At 40.9% G+C, this 15,713-nt stretch overlaps 1 protein-coding gene across 2 annotated transcripts; it reads left to right on the forward strand.

Annotated features, from left to right (window-relative positions):
* The first annotated feature begins 3,824 nt into the window (after window positions 1-3,824).
* Window positions 3,825-14,587, forward strand: LOC110165396 (chromosome unknown C4orf54 homolog). 2 transcript variants are annotated; one of them, XR_008632834.1, is made up of 3 exons: window positions 3,825-7,834; window positions 11,710-11,818; window positions 14,246-14,587. XR_008632834.1 is itself a non-coding variant. In XM_020930581.2 (2 exons), the coding sequence occupies exon 1, from the start codon at window positions 3,890-3,892 to the stop codon at window positions 7,805-7,807; it is 3,918 nt and encodes a 1,305-aa protein (XP_020786240.2). In that variant the 5' UTR covers window positions 3,825-3,889; the 3' UTR covers window positions 7,808-7,834; window positions 11,710-13,946. The 2 variants fall into 2 exon arrangements, 1 of the variants encoding a protein (XP_020786240.2); XM_020930581.2 differs by lacking the exon at window positions 14,246-14,587 and having other exon boundaries at window positions 11,710-13,946.
* Window positions 14,588-15,713: the final 1,126 nt, after the last annotated feature.

Genomic DNA, 15,713 nt, shown 5'->3' on the forward strand with positions numbered 1-15,713 from the left:
GGAGATAGGGCTCACACTTTATATGACACCAACTTCTTCTCATCTTTATTTTTAAATCAAATATTGAAAATTACAATAGCAGGTACATACAGGTTCAGTATCACATTATAAAAATTAAAATCATCATCAAATGCTTCCACATGTTTTCATATGTCATTGATATTTTTATTGCTTTTGAGTAAATTCTTTCTTTGATTATTAATGTGGTGACAATAAGATTACTCCCCGTTTGTGCATGGGCCTAACAAGGTGCTGACCTTTGCTGGAGCTGCAGGGGTCTGTGAGCAGGAGTGAAACTGAAGCCTTGTTGCCAGAAGGCATCAGCCGTACGTGTCTGCCATTGCTGGCATAATCTGTGACAGCTCTGCATCTAACATTGCTGTTTTTAGTCTAGAGTGTCTCCGAAACACTCAGCACACGTGCAAGCTGAAACCAGATGAGGCCACAGCAAACATCTCTTTGCTATTTCTTTCTAGACAACCATCAAACTGTCATTAGGGAGAAGGCAGTGAGCTTGTTCAACTTCATTTTTCTGGAGCCTACACACAGGAGCAAAACTACCACAAGTTATTGTTTTGTTTTACGCATTAGCAGCTGGCTCCCATGTGTGGCCCTTGACCTCTGGATGTCATGTTATCACATTGTGCAAATGACTTGAATGTCTATAAAACTTTATGTTTGTTAAGGAATCAGTCAAGGAATCAGAGAAGGGTTTAACCTTAGGTTTCTCACAAATCATTGTGAAGGTTTTACATGTAGAAAGGCTGTGAGTTCAAATGCAAAAGTAAAATCTTGGAGAGCAGTCTTCACTCCCTCCTCTCTCCTCTTACATACCATTTACACCCTGCACAGATTGTTTTAATGGGAGAGAATAGTTGAATGTCATTTACAAGTCTTTGGCTAAACCAAATGATTAATGTGATGCTTATGGCCATTTTTTATTTTTAGCATTTTAATTTGTGGAATGGAAAAATGCATTTGCTTAGTCACATCACATCACCATAATACTGTAACTAAACAAAGATAAAGACATCTGCATGTGAAATACAGTCTGTTCAGTGATTCTTCATGCTTCTAAGTGAAATGTCATTATCAGTGGTTTGGAGTATCTGTTAATCCTTTACATCCCCAGAACAGCTCACATGTGACACTTTCCAATCCACAAATGACCTCTGAACCTGGGGGGGTGGGGCTGGGTTGGCCGGGGGTAACCTGGTTACTGCTTCACAGCAGGTTCTCAGGATTTCAAACCTCTCTGGTTCCAGCAGCAGAAGGCTCACTCATCAATATAAGGACAAGCTGCTGGAGGCACAATCTCGCAAGGAACATAAACATGTCATAACAGTGCAGCCTAAACCCATCCACTCTGCATGGAGCAGATAATTCATACAGGAGGCTGCATTCATTCATTTTTAACCTGACACACATTAGGGCACAAATTTATGATCTTGTGAATGCAATATTTCTGTTGAAGGAATACATTTAAATAAATAACCAGGGGTTCACAGAAAATATCCAATAGAATGTACAAAACACAAACTTCATATGCACATGTATTCATCTTTGTCTTTCATTTTAGTTTTCTCCTTCTCTGTGGGGAAAATGACAGTACAAAGGTCAAGATTTATTTAAATCCTTAAAATTATATAAAAATATTTTATAATAAAAAAAAAAACTTAACATCAAATTAGTTTTTATAATTTAATAGTCATGGTGGTTACATTTTTATATAGTGCTTTTCCACCTTCAAGTCACTCAAAGCGCTTTACATCAAGAAACCACTCACCCATTCACACACATATTCATACAATATATGCAGAAACTGAGGGTGTAATGGGATAAGTGCCTTGCCCAGGAACACAATCACAGCTTTCATCTGTGGGAGCTGGAATCACACCGTCTGTGTGTGGATCAGTGGATCTGACTGCCCTACTGATGATGTTTATGTCAAGACTGAGATTTGGACCATCGACCTTTGGGTCAGAGGACGACCAACTGGACAGAAGCTTAAATACCTTCTTAAATGAAAACTGTCTATTCTCAGCTGCTGCTCTGGTGTACACTAACATCAGCTCAAACAAACAACTGTCAGACCTGCTCTGTCCAGTCCATCCAAACTCTGTCAGAGTGAATTCATCACACCCTGAAAGATTTAGGGTGAGGGTGAGAGAGGAGAGAGCAGGGCCACAGACCAAATGCATTTTAGAAGCAGCTGTGTGTTGTATATTACCGTGCTCTGCATAATCCTGACCAGGTCTTCATATGGACTTCTGATGGTCCTGATTAATGGTGCTCATGATTTAACACCTGCTGTTTTAATGTAGCCACTGTAAGAAACTGATCTCAACTGGCATGCGTGAGAGCTGTCCCCATTTTAAATAGCTCCCTAAATTTATCATCTTTGTGGAGGTCATTTTAACCTGTCTATGGGGCCACATTAGGAAATATAATAAATAATATCAATATGTTAGGCTTTCATAATTACAGAAAGTATGTATATTTATGTATGAACACAAAAGTCTGTGCACATCACTCTGATGGCCACTCCCTGACAGTTAACTGACAGGTGAAATAATATGGTTAAATAATGCACAGAGGCAATATTTCCATTGATAATGTGACCATGAGGACCTCATAGGACACAGTAGTAATGTGTTTTGTTTTAAATCATCCTAAAAATAACAACATACTTAGTTCAAAACATTTAACTGAAATAAACCGATTGTTAAGAGTGTTGGTCTGGTGTGAGACTGTAGTCTAATGAAGGTAAAAGTCAGATGCGACGGTGCACAGAGTCGCCCCTGTGCCTGTGTCCTTGATAGTGCTGTCAGTGTGCCCTCCACATGGAGCAACTGGTCACTGCCCCTCCTCTCTGCATTCCTGCAATCTGGGGCCCTGTCCAGAAACAACACTTGTGTCTTCAACACCTACACATGCATTTAATAACTGGGTCATTACAACAAAGGAGCCTGCTCCCACATTATGATAACATAACATGGTTGACCATACTTCACTCCTGTCACGTGCCCACTGGCTCTGTGTGGATGGTAAAATCACATCTGCAGTTATAGGCCGAGGCACACTGGCACCTTTCAGTGGGAGTATTTCTCCAGACAGCTGTGCACACACACGCACACACACGCACACACACGCACACACACACACACACACACACACACACACACACGCACACACACACACACACACACACACACACACACACACACACGCACACACACACGTTACTCACTTGAAGCTACTAATAAAAATTAGGACATTACATAACTTTAAAAATGTTATAGCCAGTATCCAGTCTTTAATGTAAAGCCCTGTAGGTTAAATGCAAAAGTCCATTACAACTGTGTAACTTTTTTAACAGAACCGGCCTTAGCAGACTTGTAATTTGAGCATACAGGTCTTTATTCAGATCTATAAGCTATTGTATTCAGAATGCGCATATAGTAGCATTTAACTGTATTACCACGGTAGGCATACTAGTTAATTTCATTTCTAAAATCTATGATTTTAATCAATTGTAGGCCTAATAGATCCATCTCTGTTGCTGGCACAGTAATTTTCCATTGTAACGCGTCATTGTGAGAAACGTGACCCGAGGCAGAGCTCAGGACACAAGGAGCTGTTCTCCGTTCAATGGTGCTGAAACTGCACATATTGACATCAGATCTGATAATGACGGGATTTTCCTCGGGACTCCCCCGCGTGCTGCCCTCCCGCTTATTGACAGCCGCGTATTTGTGCTGCCCTCCCACAGCCCTCCCCTGGACCTCTGCTGAGGCTCGCGCCGCTCTTGCCCCTCAGAGTTTTCCGTCCTGTGTCAGGGTAAGACCGTAACCGCGCAGACCACCTCCACACGGCAAGACTGGACTAAATGGAAGCAGCCGAGGAAACTCTCACTTACCGAGATGACACCGGACTTCACAAGAAGCTGCTCCCGGAGGACAAAGCCTACAAAGACTCTGGCAAAGAGATTAAAGACAAGGTCGAAGCGAGGAGCGACGAGTCCAACTACATGGACACTAAGACGGACAGTGCAAAGACGGTCAAAGTGTCTTTCACCGGTGAAGGAAACCAACTGTCTGTCAGTAAATGTGACGGATCTAAACAAGGAGTGAATGAGAAGTTAATTTTAGAAGAATCGGCGGATACAGTTTCAAATCAACCAGTTGTTAACAGCGACTTTAAAGACGCCGACTTTAATAAATTAGGGGAAGCTGATGGCCACGAGACGAGCGAGTGTAGTGAACTGGCACAAAGCGAAAGCGACGACCTGCACTACACGGATATGTATCTGAACAGTAAGACCGAAGATGAAGATGACGAGGCCGGCGCGCTGCTGTCCCACCACTACGGCTTTGACACCGGGGAAGATGAGTCCCACTACATCACCACACACGAGATCCAACTCACTGAACTGGACCATGATGTAGACTACGACCTGGGCAGAGGAACTCGCTGGGAGTTTGAAGACGACAACTTGGTTTATTCTTTTGTGGATTACGCCACCTTGGAGACGGATAACACTAATGAGGGAACTTTGATACTGGAAGGAAAGAGCGCCTCGGAAATCCAGGCTAATCTCGGAGGACGGGTTGTCAGCACTGAGCAGGACGAGAGTGATCTCTTCGAGTCTGATAAGTTTGCCAGTTCAGATGAAAGCTTTTGTAAAAACCAAAGTGACGCCGGGAAGATTCACTTATCAATACAGACGGCCTCGAGGGCCGTCAACGAACCGCCTTTGCTCGACAGCGGCGACAGGGGCCGCTTGTCACTTGTGAGCGCTGGCGCCAGAGCGGGGCCCTTGAGCGATAGAGCTCAGTATTTTATCCCGGCCCCCGGCCGTCAGCACCTGGCGACCAAACTGAGACGGAAAGATATAAATGAGTACTCCAGTGGAGCTTCCAGCTCCATCAGTGAGCTGGACGACGCTGATAAAGAGGTGCGTAATTTAACCGCCAAGTCTTTCCGCAGCCTGGCATGTCCATACTTTGATGCCATCAATCTTAGTACATCCAGCGAGTCGTCTATTTCGGAATATGGACTCAATAAGTGGGCTTTCGTGGATTGGAATTACAGAAACGTTTCGCGTAGCAAGGAGCACAGCATCATTGCGCATAAAAATACCAATTTAGAAATGAACCAAAGTGCCGAGAATAAAGTAGCTCAAATGAAGCACCCCCACGGTGCTATCCCAAACATAGATAATGAAGACCCATCTGTAAATTTATCTAACAGCAATAAACAGAACGAGCCCGGGGGTCCGGTCCAGGACAAACAGCGTGAGGTGACCCTTAATTTCCGCTGTAATGTTGAAGCAGGAGTGCGTGAAGGTACCAAACGTCCGAAGTCTTCAAGCGCACGATCTAGGGAGGTACACGGCACAGTGCTGGCCAGGTCACGTTGTGAAATGGAATATCGTCACACTGATGACAAGGACCCTCACAAAAAAGCAATTTTTGCATCAAGCCTTTTGAAAAATGTAATTTCAAAGAAAATGCAGTTTGAGAAAGAGCGCAAAATGGAGAGAGGTGAAATTCATGATTCGTGCTTAGGTCTGTCTCCTTGTGGTGTGTTGAAGGTTAGGGATCTGGGGAGAAGCATGCAAAGACAAACCTCTGAGTCAGGATCTGGGGTCACTGTAAATTCAGCAGAGGAGTTACATGTGGACGGCAGCAGAGCCAGTTCCTCTGAGCCTGTAGAGGAGGGCAAAAGCAAAAAGGATCAAGAATCACAGAAGGAACAGTTGGACAGCCCCTCACATCACATGCCTGACCCAGTAAAAGAGACAGAGAAGAATCCCAACAGCATGCTCACAAAACTCCTTTTTGTCCCTAGATGCCAGCTCTACACCAAAGACAAAGACTTCTCTAAAGATGTGCCCTCTCAAGCCACAAACAGCACAGGGAAACCACCAGAGATTAAGATATGTTTAAGAAGTGTCAAAGAAAACAAAGGGTGCACTCTCAATATTGCCAGTTTGTTAACCCCTAAAATTAGTTACAGCGCCGTAAACACGCTCAGAGCCGCAGGAGAGATAAAATGTCCCATAGTGTCTGCATCAGACAAGATGCCGACTTTCACGGTAAGAGATATTCGAGATACCAAATGCAAGTTTCAAACCCCAATTTATCAAGTCAGAGATGTGCGTAAATTAGTCAAAAGTTCATATCGTTTTGTATCTCTGGACAATAGTGAGAATAAAAACCCTACAGCCATTTCCACAGCAGCAGACACTGCTGATATGGCTAAGAAGGCAGTGAAGCAGCCATTAACAGCTCCAATGGTTATTAAGTGTCACTCAGTCAAAACAAATGTGAAAAAGAACACAGCTGAGGTGTCACAAAAAGAGGCAGAAGCAGGCATGCCTTTCTCCAAAGTTAAGTTTCATCCTGTGTCTTCAGAAATGAATTCTGACCATGTAGAAGCTCCGTGTACCTCTGACAATAAACAGGTAAAACAGAGGGTAGAAAAAACTTCAGGTGAGTTTTCAGACAGGAAAACTGAAACGAAAATACCTAAACAGGCTGCACTTGAGAAGCTTAAAGCTGCTGTGAAGAGTATGGAGCAGCTGTATGTCTTTGACAGAAATGAGTGGAAACGTAAAAACCAGGCCTTGCACTCAATGACAGGGAGCCATGTGCAGTCTCTTATCAGCAAAGAGGAGCAGCGGGAGGAAGAGGGTACAGTGGACAGGGCTCGCCAGGCTCAAACATATAAACCACACGCTAAGGGATATATGAACGTCATGCATGTCCCATTTAATTGTGAGACATTAACACAATTAGAGCCCAACAAAGAAGGCAGCAGAAGTACACTGCACCCAGAGCACACCAATAAATCACACATGATCAAAAGCTCTATCAATAATCCAATCCCACAATGCTCTGCTCCCAAATCATACACTGTAAAAAGTTCAAAGACAGCGGCGCCAGTCTCAGTGAAAATAGATGCACCAAAATGTGGGCAGCTGGACAAAGCAAAGGTCACTGTTAATCCCTCTGTGGCACTGCCCGTGTCAGATTCGGAAAACTATCTGACTATACCTGGACTCACTCCGGAGGGTGGGCCAGGGACTAAGGAGGACAGTGTAAACAAACATGAGACATACATAACTACATGTTCAAATAAAAAAAACTCACCCTTAATTATGGAATATCCTTCTTCAGCGCTCTATCATCACTCCAATGTCGTACCACAGCACGTGCTCTGCTTCTCCCCCTCTGTCCCCACTGTGTCCCCCACTCCCTCAGGAGGGGACACTCAGAAAAAGATGCTTCTGGACCCTGCCACTGGACACTACTACCTGGTGGACACTCCTGTACAGCCCACTAAGAGACTGTATGACCCTGACACTGGGCAGTTTGTGGATCTGCCCCTGTCCCATTCACCTGTGTCCCCTGTCACCCCTGTGGCATCAGTGACCCCTGTGCCTCTGTCTGTGTCCCCTCTGGCATGTGCACCCACATACATGATTTACCCGGGCTTCATTCCCTCGCCCACACTCACCATGCAGCCAGTGCCCCCACAGTCTCACTGTGAGGAGGCAAGTCACCAAAAGAAGCACAAAGACACAAACTCTCCAGTTCTGGCAGAGAAAGTGTACTACAGTCCGTCAGGAGAGGCCTCGCAGAGCGACCAGCTCCCTGGACCTGTAGGTCATGTGACCAGTGGAGGACGTGTAGCGAACAGACCGTCTGTTATCAGCATCTCAACACCACACGGCCCTAGAATCATCGCCCCTCCCTCCTTTGATGGAACAACCATGAGCTTTATCGTGGAGCACCGGTGACCAACACTTTTCACACACAGACTTCAGGTGAGTACAGAGCACACTCTCTGTGTATTTCCCTATGTACTGCCCTGGTTAAAAGAAAAACATCTAGATACTCTACTCTGCTTGTATTCACTTGGGCTCACAGTGGACAAATTATTATATATTTATTTTTAAAATATACATCATTATTATTCGTAATTAGCATGTGTATTATTATTATTATTAGTAGTAGTAGTATGTTCTGTATTTTAAAACAAAATGTAATGTAATGTAAATTAAATGTTATTTAGCTGAGATAACATTTTCTTCTAAAGAAATTATAATAGCTCATAATAGCATATAACTCCCTCCCTTCAGGTAACAATGGTGATTTTGTACCAATGTGACAGATTTGCAGCCTTCACTGTATGGTACAGTCCAGTTCAGTCTAGTGTGAGCTCTGCTGTTGGGACATGTTCAGTGTTAATAAACATGCACGAGGTTCATGACAGGAAACATGACTCCAGTGCTCTGCTGTGCTCCCTGGGAGACTGGACTTTCAGCCATGTCCAGTCCCACAGTTCCCTTTTCTATGCATTACACACAGTCGGGCTATTTTAATAGTGTCAGACGAGTTTGTTTACATGGTTTATTCTCAGGGTTCAAACTATTTATGTCAGTGACGCCTCACAAGTTAGTATTTAAAATATAACATTGATTTAAATGTCTAAATGTCCAGGTTTATGATATTTTTGTGAAACATTTGTTATTTCACAGTATCTTAAACATTACAAACATATATTATGTTAGAATGAATGTACATATAATGTCTTATATTTCTTTATTTTTCAACAAATGAGTCATTGACATACAATATATAACAGAGTCACAACCAACAGTAACTTAACATCTTTAGTATAACAAAGAATAAGACCAACAACAATGTACGTGACAGGAGCACAGGACAGGGGCACAGGACAGGAGCAGAGAACAGGGGCACAGGACAGGAGCACAGTACAGGAGCATAGGGCAGAAGCAGTTGACTGCAGGCATGTCCAGGTTTAAAGGGCACACACATTAGTGTGGAGTATCTGTTACAATTCATATAACACTTAACTGTCCTCAATCATAAATTACAGCTACACACACATTACCTTTAAATTATCACCTTTGATCAAATCTCATTGGATTAAACATTTGATTAATTAGATTACATAACCTTCAATTACTGAGGGAATTATACATTATACTGACATATGGTTATATACAAGACAAAACACTTATATTTAACTTTATAGTGTAAGTAAGTACTCTTAACTTTGTACTACATATTTCCAGCTGTATTTGTTTGCATGATGTGATATTGGTCTTACGATGATCAGACTGAGCATCTGTCATAGGTACTGTAATATACTGAAGTATTGTTATATACTGAGGTACTGTCTTATGTATTGTGATATACTGAAGTATTGTCATATACTGAGGTACTGTCTGATGTATTGTCATATACTGAAGTATTGCCATACACTGAAGTATTGTCATATACTGAAGTATTGTTATATACTGAGGTATTGTGTATAGACTCAGGTACTGTCTGAGGTAGTGTCTTACAGTGAGGCACTGTCTTATACTGAGGTATTATAATGACTCTCTTTGACTGTAGACTGATGTTTTACACGACATGATATGAGCTGATTAGACGAGGTGAGAAAATACCAAATAACACATTTACAAGATAACTACATGTTCATTTAAAAAAAATCACACCTTTAACAATTTGCACTTCAAAAATAGCCTCTGATTGAAGCTGTGTCATTGAAATAACTACACAGTCTTCAACATTTCAAACCCTTATATATCGTGACCAATATAGTTTGGGTGGGCACAACTGGGCACTATAGCCCAAAAAAAAAAAAAAAAAAGTTTAAAAAGATGATTCAGAATTTCTAATTAAATTCAAGTGAAAATAGCTTTCAGGATTAATTTCATGAACACAAACAAGACATTTATTCAGGGCCATCTCACACAAAAATTCGAATGTGTTTTATTTAGTAATTTATTTATTAAATATCATATTTATTCAAAGTCTGAACTCTATTTGTATCACAGAGCCTTTGCTTAAACAAACTGAACCATCATTGACTTTGAACCTCATTTATTTATTTGTTCATTCACAAAACAACTGGACATTTTAAATTTAACATTCCTGTTTGAAAGTGTCTAGCAACATTTGAATTAGCAGCTTACTAAATTTACTCTAGAGGGGCTATCTGTCATCACATTATATATTTCCTATGTGTGTAGGGCCTACATGTTGTGGGTCAATATTTTAATAATCATTTTAATAAAGTAAATTTGTATTTAATATATTGTGTGAAGAAAACACCACAAAATGTTGGATGGTGTAGACACCAATATGGGACAATATTTCAATTTGGTGTCATTATTATCATGGGCAAAATAATTGCGATTAACATTTATATTATAAAAATTAGTTAAGCTGCTGACAGTTTAAAAATGTTATGTTATGAAGAGGATCCACTTTATAAAGTTAGGTAGGTTAGATAGGTTTGTACTTTATTATAAATTAACAACAATGATCTAAAAGAGAATATGGAGAAGTAACTTTTTTTGCAATTATGATTATATAAAATGTCCCACTAACAATTATTGTCCACCCTTTTTGTCACGATAACTGATATATATACCATGGTCACTGAGTTACTGGTGTGCATTAATACAGCAAACTGCATAAAGAAGTGGACTAAGGGAGTGCAATGTCACCTGTAGTGTTTGGCTCCACTCAAAGGGAGATTGCGATGCTAAAGGTTATAGGAGTTAGGCATTAGGCATTAGGCATTTATATTAACACAACATAAAAAAGTGAAATAAAAACACCAGGATCGTGTAGAGCAGGTTAATACTGACATTAAAGACCAAAGTGACTATGCTCACTGCAGCAGCTACAGAGAGAGGTGACAGTATTCCGATGTAAAGTCAATTGAAGCCAGAGTTGATGGAGCCAGCAGCGCCCCCATATTCACTTCCTATTTGGAATACGCCGACTAACGCGTTCGATATGTGCATGTATATATATATATATATATATATATATATATATATGTACAGTCTATGGTTAACTGCATAACACACAAGTAGTCCAGCAATGGTTAAATCACATTCTCTTTCACTGCTCTGCTGCCATCGCCATGACATGACATGACAACAGGTAAAGAAATGCTCAAATGCTGTGAGATATGAGATTGTAGGGACTAGCTCATTTAAAACACTGAAATAAGAGAGAGAGGGATACTGATCATTAACTGATATTTGAGACATTTACAGATAGGGAAAAAAACTTTTCACATTCACAGGTGAAACATTTCAGTTTGTAGCCGTGGTATAATGCTTACTTATTGTTTATTGTTCCATCTCTAGACACTAGATTAGGGCGTGAATTTTTTGGAATAGTCTAATGGAGCAGAATTTACACACAGTTCCATTGCGAGCGTGCTGTAATCCATGGCAGACAGCCTCACATGGGCCATAGTGGTGTGAAGTGGGGCAGGGGGGAGCACAGGGTGTTTGTGGTTGGGGCGAGGGGGCATGGCTGGGATAGTGATGCAGGAGGAAAAGGTCAGGCAATGTAAAGTATTTGTTGTGCTGATGCAGGGAGAGGACAGCTGCTCAGACAGATCAGATGCAGCTCCAGCTCCAAGCGCGTCTAAGGCTGAGATGGGGTCAACTTTTTATAGCCCCCTCCCCCTCGGCTTTTTCCTAAACGGGCACTGCCATCCTGAGCACTGTGCACGCTCGCTACACAAACAAATCAAATATCATGATCCTGGAGGGACAATGAAAAGTTTAAGTTGAACTACTATTGAACTACTATTACACTATCACCACTTTAAAACTATTCTCTTTTTTATCTTTTGCAGATATCTTTATTGATGATTTTGTCAACTTGCTTGGCAGTAGAAGCAGTTTGGACCCCTGGACTTCTCCTTGCACTGCACATTTGGAATCCCCATTGACAGACACAGACTGGTGTGTTCATTTGTTCCATTTTGACAATATCTGTTTTCATCGTAGCACTTTGCAGGTTATAAAGTCAGCCAGGGGCCTGAGCTGATGCTGGACACTTTAGCTTTATTTTCTGCCTTATGATACTTTCCATAAATCTGCTGCTTAATTTGATAGTAGTGGAAATGTTGTTTTGTGCAATTCAAAAGGAAACAAGACACTTATATAAGTAATATATATGTAATATATATCTGAATCCAGTTTGGTAGATTGTTTTAGAAATGTGACTCAATAAAAATATTTTGTCTAAATTAGTGCACAGATCTTTGGTTGTGCAACCTTTCTTGGTTTGGTATGAACACAAGAGCTATTCTTAGCCCTCGCTTGATCTAAGTTTCAGCCCTCACCTCTGTTGATCAGTTGTGTTATTTTTTCAGTAGTTCAGGGACATCACATCCAACATAAATCACCCAGCCCCAAGTCATATGTGCACATGTGGATCTATACAGACAGGGGCAAGGGCTTGTAGCTGTGTAATCGCACGAAAGGTGTTACGCAAAAATAATGTCGTCTTTATGAACAGTTGGATGAGTAATGTAGTTTGTTTTTATCACTGGGACCATTTATTTGCACAAGTGTGATGTTAAAGGCAAGGTGACACACTGCATCACATTAAGGATCTGTGTATTTCAGTGAAAGTATCTGTGGTTTGCCCTGTTTTATCCCCACAAAGTGCTGATAATGAGCGCATCTCTCTGTGAGTGTGATAGTGCATGTTAGCGCACACTCCTGGTATGTTGCGGAGAGTTAGGAGATAGAGTAGAGCTGGACTCTTCCTCAGCTATGTACTTAGATCAGTATATCTAAGTAGTAATGTGGCTAATGAGCGGGAGCCAGCTGAGACATTTAGGGGATAACTTCCTCTATTAGTGTTGGTTTATTTTACACTTTTAGTGTAATGGCCCAGGAGTGGATGTGTGTGTGTCTGAATGTATCTGTGTTTGTGACATTGAGTTATGCCAGGCATTTCAACATTCTGTGAGCGTACAACGAGGAGTCATGTTACTTCACTGTGCATACGAAGGCTACATGTGTTGCGTGTGGCTGTACATTTAACACCATAGCAGCGTCACTTTTTCTGTCCAAAGAATAAACCCCTCCGCCTTTGCTTTGTATGTGGATTACTAGAAGTACACATTAACATAACTAACTCATTCTTATTGTTATCATGGGGTAATACCTGTCTCTTGTTTCCTTTTGAAGCTGCACTAAAACTCTGGGTCATTGTGTTTTGACTTAATAATGTCAGCATCCATCACAGGACCCCGTGTGCCGCTGCTGTGTTAGCATGTGTCAAACTAAATACTTAAAGCTATTTGGAGCTGCAGGCCAGTCCAGATACCTTATTTATTATGCACATGTTATTGCTCTGTCATTACAGAGGAAATACACAGTTATGTATCATGTGAATACATAACTCGGTGGGAGATAGATTGGACATAGTTTACTCAATGTTGGGAGCAAAACTTGAAATTGCAACTTTTAATGCATCTTAAATTAATTCTTTAATATTTGTATAATGAATGTACTTAAATATTTACCAAAATTTATAACAGTTGTACCTATTTAATTGCCTAAAATCTTTTTAAAAATAGGGTATCATATCATTATACACTTTTACAGAACGTTTATTTCACAGTTTATCTGAAACAGTGGAACAGCCTGGTTTTCTAAGCAAATAATGCATTTCAAACTCAAATGTATTTATATGTCTTGAAAACAAGCCAGTTCTCCCCAACATTTTAATAGTCTTTTCATAGTCCTACCCATTTTTGTCTTAACATAAGACAAATTAGATAAATTGGTCTAAGGAAAATTATTAACATCAAGGTTCAAACTGGGCAAACATGGGTTATAAACTGAGGCTTGCCAGTAAAGATGGTCAGTGAAAGTGAGATAGTGCAAGTTAAGTGCATGTGAAATGATTTGGGGCGGTCCTTGTGTTACGATGGCACATTATCTCTTTGGTGTAACCTGAAAGAGTTTAACCCCCGTAAAGACAGTGATCAGGAAAGAGGAAAGAGGAAAGGTAGAGCTGTGTGTGCTCTCACTCACACACTTTGAAGTAATGGAAATGATGTATGGGTGTAATGTAGACTGACTTGCCTACATAAGTCTGCAATAAATTCATGACGCAAGCCACTCCACTCTTTAATGGTCTTTTTTTCTGCTTTCTTGTGAAACTTATAGACCCACACCCTGCAAGATTGGAAAATGAAATGTATAATAAAAGTAGATATAGGCTATTCTTCTTTTATAGAGCTCCAGTCCTGGCACAGCTCATTTTTTATTAATTGCAAGGATTTATTTTATTTATGAAGTTTGATTGTTTAATTGATTCCAAGCATAAACCCATAAATAAGTTTTGTTTTGTTTTGTTTTTTATTAAAGGTGTAACTTTTCTGGTGAAGGGTCTGTCTAATCCTACATGGAGATGTCATTGCTTTGTCTGGAATGTTTCACAGTATGTCATTAAACCTTTTTCTATCTTCATGGAGACCAAACAAGTTACAGCTCAGATTTGTGGAGAGGCAACCCCACTCACATTCAGAATACCTGTTTTTATACATATAGTTGAGCTATAAAACCACCTGTAATTTAATAAAAGTAAGGTAGAGCTGTTTAAAGTCATATTGTGGAACATTTCAGGCAGACCATTCCATGAAATGAAGCAGGTGATGGATCCTAAACCAAAAAGTTACATTGCACTATTAAATTTGCCAACCGAGGATTTATTCAGCCCTCACAAATGTGTTTATTATTAATTGTATAACATAGGAAACTTTAAATCAAATTCATAGCTACAGAATTTCCCCTTTAACGCTCTAACCGAGTATTCACAAACTCATCTGAAAAAGAGATGCGCAGGCGAATGGAAATTAAGCAGATTTATGCCAACAGAAGGGGACATTTGGCATGTGCTAGTGTGTGAGGTTAGTTTTCTGGTGACACTGAAACACCACCCGGGCCCAGGGCTTAAGTTTAACCTGACAGTTTGTGGCGCTGTTTACTGGGTTGCCGTGGCAGCGCGAGACTGGCAGACACTAGTTTGCCCCCAGCTGCTCTCTGTGGTTTCTGAAGAATCTGCATTAAGAGCCAGTTGTTGTGTTTGGATGGCAGGGGGCTCTGATGTCACAGCCACGACACAAGACCTGGCCAGACTTAAGGACTTACCCAAGTGTGGGGAGCTTAGCACTACGGCTATCATAATGCAAACTTCCCATACATGTGAGATAAAATAAACACACTAAAGCTAGACAGAGCTGTGCCCATATATTTAGTGTTATTTAGTGTGTATATTTATAGAATTATACCTCCTGTTTTTCCAGTGCACATTTATTGTCAACCAATTTAAAATCTTAAAAGATTTTACACAAATGTTATTACCTCATCAAAAGCATACCTGGAGTTGTGTTTTGTTTCATTCACACGTTCATTACATTTGCTTAATCCTAGTTTATTAATCTGTCTACATCTCCAAAATTCAAAATGCTCCCTGCCACCGTGCAATGTCATGCAGTGGTAGTTTTCAAGTTAACAGCTCCTTTTACCTAGCCACGCTAGTGCCACCTAGTGCCTCCTCTCAGTCTCATTTCTCTCCAGCGACTAGGTCAGGAATCGGGAATACCCTAGACGGTTTGCAAGAACCCCGGAAGTGCGAGTCTGAGCATTAGCCAATCAGCGAAGAGCCATACATGTTGGGAACAATTTCCGAGATCGAGGATTTAAAGCCGGAACAAAGAGAATGTTCGGTGAATTTTATCAAGGGGAAAGACGTTATTGCCCTTCTTCCTACAGGATTTGGGAAAAGCTTAATATACCAGTTAGCCTCGTTAGCGACGCATTTCATACGTCATGA

The sequence above is a fragment of the Boleophthalmus pectinirostris genome, unplaced genomic scaffold (genome assembly GCF_026225935.1).
Source record: "Boleophthalmus pectinirostris isolate CB_2022bp ecotype Guang Dong unplaced genomic scaffold, ASM2622593v1 HiC_scaffold_22, whole genome shotgun sequence".
NCBI classification, from domain to species: Eukaryota; Metazoa; Chordata; class Actinopteri; order Gobiiformes; family Gobiidae; genus Boleophthalmus; species Boleophthalmus pectinirostris.